The 10,000-nt window shown below is 45.2% G+C and overlaps 1 protein-coding gene across 1 annotated transcript in view; it reads left to right on the top strand.

Moving 5' to 3' along the window:
* LOC133564050 (elastin-like) overlaps positions 1-10,000 on the top strand; it is a 121,224-nt gene that overhangs the window by 34,385 nt on the left and 76,839 nt on the right. The window contains exons 2-5 of the mRNA XM_061918131.1: positions 1,564-1,623; positions 4,505-4,552; positions 8,508-8,600; positions 8,670-8,696. Coding sequence (XP_061774115.1) covers positions 1,564-1,623; positions 4,505-4,552; positions 8,508-8,600; positions 8,670-8,696 — 228 coding nt within the window. The remainder of the gene's footprint in view (positions 1-1,563; positions 1,624-4,504; positions 4,553-8,507; positions 8,601-8,669; positions 8,697-10,000) is intronic.

The raw sequence follows: 10,000 nt of genomic DNA on the forward strand, positions 1-10,000 counted from the left end.
TGCAGTATAATACATCACTGTAGACGTTGCCCTCTAGTGGGTTTCTCGGACCACCACATACTGCCAGAGATAGCCCGGGATTCGGGGTATGACACAGTTTTATTTTCATCAATCGTGCAAGGCTTTCCAGTAAAATGTATTTTTACTGAGTTTTTGACTCTCGCTCTCTCTGGCTGCCACTTCAAGTCCAACAGCATGTCTCATCATGGCTGCTGCTAATAAAGACGATAAGTGATTAGATAACCAGGCCCACCTGGGCCATCTACTCGCCTGTCTCTGTCTTTGAGGCCGGTCCTGGCACACCCCGTTCCACAGGCAGGCCCGCAGATCACCCCCCCCCCCTCCACAATCACATTTGTCAATAATTACACACAAGTATCAAATACTCATATACAAAGTCTTCAAGGCAGAAAGTATCCAGTAACAGACGTGTCCGCATCATCCATCATTCAACGTGAGCTTAATTTAATGAATAATGGAAATATATATATATATATATATATATATATATATATATATATATATATATATATATATAGTGCAATTACCACCCCACTTCAACCTAAAGACAGCATATGTCCATTCCAGATGGTTAATAATAAATTTGTGTGGTTTTTTTTTTTTTACATAAAAACCATTGTTCTCTGTTTGACTAATTTCACTTGATCAAACATTTTCTAACATTCCACACTGCAAAATAAAAGTATACATGCTGATATCGGATTGATATCGGTATCGGCCGATGCTCAAAGTTCCAATGTTGGTATCGTATCAGAGTTTAAAAAGGTGTATTGGGACATATATTTATATATTACATTTAATGGTGAAGTCTAACTAAACCTCTAAAGGTCTTAGTGGCCACATTCGCTTATTTCCAAAATTGCGTACACTACTGAATTGGGGTCCTATGGCCACTTATGTGGACACTTATACTGCCATCTGGTGGTGTCAGAGTATAACATGCAATGAAATTTGGGGGGGGAAAGTGTAAAAATAAGAATTAGCATGTCACTAAACATGAAGTACACGTGTGTGTACTTATGGACTAAGTACATCATATCAAAAGATGATTCTTAGTTTTTATTTTAATTAGGGTCCAATAAGCCCAAATAGCAAGGAGAAATTTAGAAAAGCATGTAAACAAACAGCTTGGGCCTTAAGAAGTTTTAAGGAAGTGGGTGCAGCCAACAAATGTTATATTTCCAGTGTTCAGGGGAATTGAAATACATTTTTTTATTAATAAATAATAAATATATTTTTTGCAGTTAATCACCAGGGCACACAGATTACTTTTTAATCGGGATCCCAACTGGAGCGGATCATGTTTTGCGGTACAGTGTAAACCCATCACAGTTGTGACCCGAGACTGTGTTTATTTTGTGTCTGGGTCAAATATGATGTTCTGCAAAGTTTGTTTAAAAAAAAAAAAAAAAAAACGGGGTCATGGAATGTGCTTCGTAAATTCTGTCGCACGCCTGGCCGTAAAAACATATTTCATTACTATGTGGATCTATTTTTGGTGAGGTTTTGACTGACGTTGTGATGCCCTGCTGTGTGTTGCAGGGGTGTACGTACCGCCCGGCGCTGGGATAGGCACCGGACCAGGAACTGGATTCTATCCAGGTAACAAAGTCTGCTGGCAGAGTTTAGAATAATAAACTGGACCAGCAGCAACTCACTGCAATAAAAGTACTATTTAAAAAAAATACTTTAACGAATGCATAAAAGCAAAGCAGAAATGAAACTAACGATTTTGGCAATGTGGAATAGAAAAAAAGTCAGACTCTCGTTATTGACAGTTCCCAATTGAGCGATGTGAAAATGTGCATTTTCTGAGATTGATAACTGCTCTGACCACACATTGCGACATCTGTTTGTACTTTGTGCACGCTCGCCCTTGCCAATAATCAAATAAATACGGACGCAGAAAATATTCCTAACCGCAAGCAATAGTGGGGCAGACCTCTGCCCTTGTTACTGTTAACAAATGTGGTGACCAGTTTATGCAGCTGAATTTTTATGTATTTTATTTTTGTGGACTGATTTGAAAAAAACAAAACAAAAAAAAACATAAAATTATCCTCACAATTTCAATAAATACACTTTTTTTATATTCAGTGTGTTGTGTAAAAAAAAATGTTGAAAAAAAAAAAATGCAAGTTATTTTACGCAGAATTTTTTAACATACTGAATTTAAAAACCCTATTGATCAGTGCCAGAGCTTGGTCCGCATTGCCGGCAGTAAGTCGAACACATTTCCAGTGAGGGTTGGACTACGCCAAGGCTGTCCTTTGTCACCGATTCTGTTCAGAACTTTTATGGACAGAATTTCTAGGCGCAGTCAAGGCGTTGAGGGGTTCCGGTTTGGTGACCGCGGGATTAGGTCTCTGCTTTTTGCAGATGATGTGGTCCTGATGGCTTCATCTGACCGGGATCTTCAGCTCTCACTGGATCGGTTCGCAGCCGAGTGTGAAGCGACCGGAATGAGAATCAGCACCTTCAAGTCCGAGTCCATGGTTCTCGCCCGGAAAAGGGTGGAATGCCATCTCCGGGTTGGGGAGGAGACCCTGCCCCAAGTGGAGGAGTTCAAGTACCTAGGAGTTTTGTTCACGAGTGAGGGAAGAGTGGATCGTGAGATCGACAGGCGGATCGGTGCGGCGTCTTCGGTAATGCGGACGTTGTACCGATCCGTTGTGGTGAAGAAGGAGCTGAGCCGGAAGGCAAAGCTCTCAATTTACCGGTCGATCTACGTTCCCATCCTCACCTATGGTCATGAGCTTTGGGTCAATGACCGAAAGGATAAGATCACGGGTACAAGCGGCCGAAATGAGTTTCCTCCACCGTGTGGCGGGGCTCTCCCTTAGAGATAGGGTGAGAAGCTCTGTCATCCGGGAGGAACTCAAAGTAAAACCGCTGCTCCTTCACATGGAGAGGAGCCAGATGAGGTGGTTCGGGCATCTGGTCAGGATGCCACCCGAACGCCTCCCTAGGGAGGTGTTTAGGGCACGTCCAACTGGTAGGAGGCCACGGGGAAGACCCAGGACACGTTGGGAAGACTATGTCTCCCGGCTGGCCTGGGAACGCCTTGGGATCCCCCGGGAAGAGCTAGACGAAGTGGCTGGGGAGAGGGAAGTCTGGGTTTCCCTGCTTGGGCTGTTGCCCCCGCGACCCGACCTCGGATAAGTGGAAGAGGATGGATGGATACACTTTTTTTATATTCAGTGTGTTGTGTAAAAAAAATGTTTTCTTAAAAAAAAAAAAATACAATTGTTTTTACGCAGAATTTTTTAACATACTGAATTTAAAAACCCTATTTATCAGTGTCAGACCTTGGTCCGCATTGCCGGCAGTAAGTCGAACACGTTTCCAGTGAGGGTTGGACTCCGCCAAGGCTGTCCTTTGTCACCGATTCTGTTCATAACTTTTATGGACAGAATTTCTAGGCGCAGTCAAGGCGTTGAGGGGTTACGGTTTGGTGGCCATGGGATTAGGTCTCTGCTTTTTGCAGATGATGTGGTCCTGATGGCTTCATCTGACCGGGATCTTCAGCTCTCGCTGGATCGGTTCGCAGCCAAGTGTGAAGCGACCGGAATGAGAATCAGCACCTTCAAGTCCGAGTCCATGGTTCTCGCCCGGAAAAGGGTGGAGTGCCATCTCCGGGTTGGGGAAGGAGACCCTGCCCCAAGTGGAGGAGTTCAAGTACCTAGGAGTCTTGTTCACGAGTGAGGGAAGAGGGGATCGTGAGATCGACAGGCAGATCGGTGCGGCGTCTTCAGTAATGCGGACATTGTACCGATCCGTTGTGGTGAAGAAGGAGCTGAGCCGGAAGGCAAAGCTCTCAATTTACCGGTCGATCTACGTTCCCATCCTCACCTATGGTCATGAGCTTTGGGTCATGACCGAAAGGATAAGATCACGGGTACAAGCGGCCGAAATGAGTTTCCTCCGCCGTGTGGCGGGGCTCTCCCTTAGAGATAGGGTGAGAAGCTCTGCCATCCGGGAGGAACTCAAAGTAAAACCGCTGCTCCTCCACATGGAGAGGAGCCAGATGAGGTGGTTCGGGCATCTGGTCAGGATGCCAACCAAACGCCTCCCTAGGGAGGTGTTTAGGGCACGTCCAATCGGTAGGAGACCCAGGACACGTTGGGAAGACTATGTCTCCCGGCTGGCCTGGGAACGCCTCGGGATCTCCCGGGAAGAGCTAGACGAAGTGGCTGGGGAGAGGGAAGTCTGGGTTTCCCTGCTTGGGCTGTTGCCCCCGCGACCCGACCTCGGATAAGCGGAAGATGATGGATGATGGATGATTTTTTTAAAACACACATTGTTGGTTCAGTGTCAAAAACCTCCACAATTTAAGACTATTTTTTTCCCCTCTAATCATGACAAACTGATCTTGTACACACAAACGTGTTGGTAATCCGTGTTAAGGAAACATGCAGCGAGTGTGTTTTATTGGGACATATTGACACAGAATGACTTGATAACTTGTTGGTTCCTCACAAAGGGTCAACTGGAGGAGTGCCTGCCGGCTATAAACCAGCGAAAGCAGCGGGTGAGCAGAAAAACACATTTATTTTCGTTCTCCTAAATATTTTGGTTTGACACAATCTAAGGCAGGGGTGTCAAACTCAAATACAGAATGGGCCAAAATTTAAAACCGAACAAAGCCGCGGGCCGAGGTTGAACAAATTAACCTTTTAAACAGGGACCCAAACAAGTTTTGCATTGAATATTGAACAAGCTAAGCTTACAGTATCTAACTTTATAGTGATATGCAAAATCGAGGTTCAAATAATAGTAATAATTAAAAAATATCAATGGCATCCATCCATCCATCCATTTCTACCGCTTATTCCCTTTCGGGGTCGCGGGGGCCGCTGGCGCCTATCTCAGCTACAATCGGCATATCAAATAAAATGTAAATAAAAATGGAATGCCTCTTTTTGGCGGCGGAGTGAGATGGACGGGGTTTGGTGTATATTTTAGCGTCCCGGAAGAGTTAGTGCTGTAAGGGATTATGGGTATTTGTTATGTTGTGTTTATGTTGTGTTAAGGTGCGGATGTTCTCCCGAAGTGTGTTTGTCATTCTTGTTTGGTGTGGGTTCACAGTGTGGCGCATATTTGTAAATAAATGATAAATGGGTTGTACTTTTATAGCGCTTTTCTACCTTCAAGGCACTCAAAGCGCTTTGACACTACTTCCACATTTACCCATTCACACACACATTCACACTGATGGAGGGAGCTGCCATGCAAGGCGGCAACTAGCACCCATCAGGAGCAAGGGTGAAGTGTCTTGCTCAGGACACAACGGACGTGAAGAGGTTGGTACTAGGTGGGATTTGAACCAGGGACCCTCGGGTTGCGCACGTCCACTCTTCCACTGCGCCACGCCGTCCTGTAACAGTGTTAAAGTTGTTTATACGGCCACCCTCAGTGTGACCTGTACGGCTGTTGACCAAGTATGCCTTGCATTCACTTGTGTGTGTGTGTGTGTGTGTGTATAAGCTGCATATATTATGTTTGTATGGAGGAAAAGCGGACGTGGCGACAAGTTGTAGAGAACGCCAAAGTTAATGCCTTTAAGCCCCACCCCCAATATTGTTGTCCGGGATGAAATTTGGGAGGGGCTACTGAACTTTAGGAGTCTTCCGGGAAAATCGGGAGGGTTGGCAAGTAAAAGTATTAGAGGTGAATACGGTGTTACAGCGGCGGGCCAGCTCTATGGTTAATTTGATATTGCCTCAAGGGCCAAATTTGGCCCGCGGGCCAGAGTTTGACACCCATGGTCTAAGGGGTTGTTTGTCATGATGGAACCTGTTAGGATTTAATTTAATCTAAAAAAAAATGATTAAATAATTAATATTCAGTATGGAAACAGATTTGAGGGTTTTTTTTAATTATTTTGTTAAAAAAAAAAATATTATTGATTTTATATCTGCATGCATATCTCTTTTCTTTTTTTTATGAATTAGTATTTTTTATTTTTTTGCGGGGTACGGCACTGCGATGAGGTGGCGACTTGTCCAGGGTGTACCCCGCCTTCCGCCCGATTGTAGCTGAGATAGGCGCCAGCGCCCCCCCCGCGACCCCAAAAGGGAATAAGCGGTAGAAAATGGATGGATGGATGCGGGGTACGGCAAACAAGTGCCTGTTTCTCAATACCTGTATTATGATTTCCCTACCAAATGAATGAATAAAGGACGGCGTGGCGCAGTGGGAGAGTTGCCGTGCGCAACCCGAGGGTCCCTGGTTCAAATCCCACCTAGTACCAACCTCGTCACGTCCGTTGTGTCCTGAGCAAGACACTTCACCCTTGCTCCTGATGGGTGCTGGTTGGCGCCTTGCATGGCAGCTCCCTCCATCAGTGTGTGAATGTGTGTGTGAATGGGTAAATGTGGAAGTAGTGTCAAAGCGCTTTGAGTACCTTGAAGGTAGAAAAGCGCTATACAAGTACAACCCATTTATCATTTAAATACAAAAACAAATCCAATTTAAAAAAAAAAAAAAAAAAAGCTCCTAAAACAGCTCGGAGCAAAATAAAAAAAAAAAAACATTTTTTAAAAAGTGGAACTGAGATAAAAGTCTATTATTTGGTATATGAGGAATGTATCTTGAAATTACATAAACAATTAGTACCTCTTTCGTTAAGCTCGTCACAAAAGGGACCACAGTAAAATTAATAGGATGCATTCCTCCACCCATTATTAGTAAGGGTGCCAAATTACCACCAAAAGTGGCAGTAGTTTGATTCCATCCATCCATCCATCTTCTTACGCTTATCCGAGGTCGGGTCGCGGGGGCAACAGCCTAAGCAGGGAAGCCCAGACTTCCCTCTCCCCAGCCACTTCGTCTAGCTCTTCCCGGGGGAACCCGAGGCATTCCCAGGCCAGCCGGGAGACATAGTCTTCCCAACGTGTCCTGGGTCTTCCCCGTGGCCTCGTACCGGTTGGACGTGCCCTAAACACCTCCCTCGGGAGGCGTTCGGGTGGCATCCTGACCAGATGCCCGAACCACCTCATCTGGCTCCTCTCGATGTGAAGGAGCAGCGGCTTTACTTTGAGTTCCTCCCGGGTGACAGAGCTTCTCACCCTATCTCTAAGGCGGAGGAAACTCATTTCGGCCGCTTGTACCCGTGATCTTATCCTTTCGGTCATGACCCAAAGCTCATGACCATAGGTGAGGATGGGAACGTAGATCGACCGGTAAATTGAGAACTTTGCCTTCCGGCTCAGCTCCTTCTTCACCACAACAGATCGATACAACGTCCGCATTACTGAAGACGCCGCACCGATCCGCCTGTCGATCTCACCATCCACTCTTCCCCCACTCGTGAACAAGACTCCTAGGTACTTGAATTCCTCCACTTGGGGCAGGGTCTCCTCCCCAACCCGGAGATGGCATTCCACCCTTTTCCGGGAGAGAACCATGGACTCGGATTTGGAGGTGCTGATTCTCATTCCGGCCGCTTCACACTCGGCTGCGAACCGATCCAGTGAGAGCTGAAGATCCCGGTCAGATGAAGCCATCAGGACCACATCGTCTGCAAAAAGCAGAGACCTAATCCCGCAGCCACCAAACCGGATCTCCTAAACGCCTTGACTGCGCCTACAAATTCTGTCCATAAAAGTTATGAACAGAATCGGTGACAAAGGGCAGCCTTGGCGGAGTCCAACCCTCACTGGAAACGTATCCGACTTACTGCCAGCAATGCGGACCAAGCTCTGATACTGATCATACAGGGATCGGACTGCCACAATAAGACAGTCCGATACCCCGTACTCTGAGCAGTAGTTTGATTGTACATGACTAAAATCCACACCAATTTTTACTAATAACCCCTGTCTGAACTGTTTTTATATATCTTTAATGTTAGGTATGTCCGATAATATCGGGCTGCCGATTTAATCGGCCGATAAATCCTTTAAAATGTAATATCGGAAATTATCAGCGTTGGTTTCAAAATTACCTGTATCGGTTTCAAAAAGTAAATGGCACATGAACAATAACAAGATCTGACAGCTCAGTTACAGCTCTTTTTGTACCTATTCTGTGTTATATGTGGTTTATGTTGCACCATTGCACCAAGAAAAATTCTAGTTTGTGAACCCGTTCTCAAACAACGGCAATAAAAACCTATTCTGATTCTGAACATAAGTGTGTGTGAATGGATGAATGTGGAAATAGTGTCAAAGCGCTTTGAATACCTTAAAGGTAGAAAAGCGCTATACAAGTATAACCCGATGCCACCCGAACGCCTCCCGAGGGAGGTGTTTAGGGCACGTCCAATCGGTAGGAGACCCAGGACACGTTGGGCTGGCCTGGGAACGCCTCGGGATCCCCCGGGAAGAGCTGGACCAAGTGGCTGGGGAGAGGGAAGTCTGCGCTTCCCTGCTTAGGCTGCTGCCCCCGCGACCCGACCTCGGATAAGCGGAAGAAGATGGATGGATGGATGGATGGAAGTATGACCCATTTACCATTTAAATAATAAATTCTTGTATTCGGAGGTTATGGAGGTGGAGGGCAAGGAGGCGTTCCGGGAGGTCTGGTCCCTGGAGGCGTCGGTCGGACCGGCTTTGGTCCTGGAGGACTCGGAACAGGTATGAAGAACGCGAGCAGAAGTGCTGTTGGCGGGCAAAAGTATAATCTTCTTTTTGTGTGTTTAATAGGACAAGGCGGGAAAGGCCCTAAACCAGGTAGGATGATATTTGTTCCTTCTCATCATAATGTTGCATCTGTGCAGTCATTTTTTGTCGGGCGTCACGGAAAATGCTTTCCTTTCGCTATCAGTGTAAAACGAGGGTGTCCGAACCCCAGTCCGCGGGCCAAATGTGGAGTTCTGGCATCTTCCGTTTGGCCTGCGAGACAACTGCAGTATTTACATTTCAAAGGCCCATGGGTCTGACATGCGTGAACATTGTGAGAAACTTAGGTTGAAGACCTTGATTTGTACTTATATGACACAATCCAAACAACCTTCCCTAGTCATGGTTGGAAATACATTTTAACCAAATTCAAAGAGGTTGTCACAAAAATATCACCATCTGGGGCGGTATAGCTCGGTTGGTAGAGTGGCCGTGTCAGCAACTTGAGAGTATCAGGTTCGATCCCTGCTTCTGCCATCCTAGTCATAGCCGTTGTGTCCTTGAGCAAGACACTTTACCCACCTGCTCCCAGTGCCACCCACACTGGTTTAAATGTAACTTAGATATTGGGTTTCACTATGTAAAGCGCTTTGAGTCACTTGAGGAAAAAGCGCTATATAAATATAATAATTCAATTAATTCAATCTTGTGGACATTGTGAGAAACTTAGGTTGGCAACCTTGATGTGTACTTATATGACCCAATCCAAACAACCTTCCTTAGTCATGGTGGAAAATAGATATTAAACAGCACAAAAGGTCAACACACACGGTCACACATAACACAACCTGTTCACTGAACTTTATAGATGTTATTCAAAAAACGTCCCATCACCCTAAAAAATGTTAAATTACACCCAAGGCATGCTGGGTAAAAATGCAAAACAATCTTTCCGTATTTATCAATGGTTGACTTTTAGCTGCTTGATATTTCTGATTGATAAAGATTCAAAGAGGTCGTCACAGAAGTAAACTGGTCGTGCTTTCATATTCATTTCAAAGGCCCAGGGTTCTGACATGTGGCAAAATATCACCATCTTGTGGACATTGTGAAAAACTCAGGTCAATGACCTTGATGTGTACTTATATGACCCAATCCAAACAACCTTCCCTAGTCATGGTTGAAAATACATTTTAAACGGCACAAAACGTCAACACACACGGTCACACACAATACAACCTGTTCACTGAACTTTGTGGATAGTCTTCAAGAAAATCACCATAAAAAATTTCAAAATTAAATCCATTGCAAGGCATGATGGGAAAAAATGCAAAACACTCTCTCCGCACTTATCCATGGTTGACTTTTGGCTGCTTGATATTTCTGATTACAAAGCGTCAAAGAGCTACGTCACG

Source organism: Nerophis ophidion, linkage group LG13 (genome assembly GCF_033978795.1).
Source record: "Nerophis ophidion isolate RoL-2023_Sa linkage group LG13, RoL_Noph_v1.0, whole genome shotgun sequence".
In the NCBI taxonomy this organism is placed as follows: domain Eukaryota; kingdom Metazoa; phylum Chordata; class Actinopteri; order Syngnathiformes; family Syngnathidae; genus Nerophis; species Nerophis ophidion.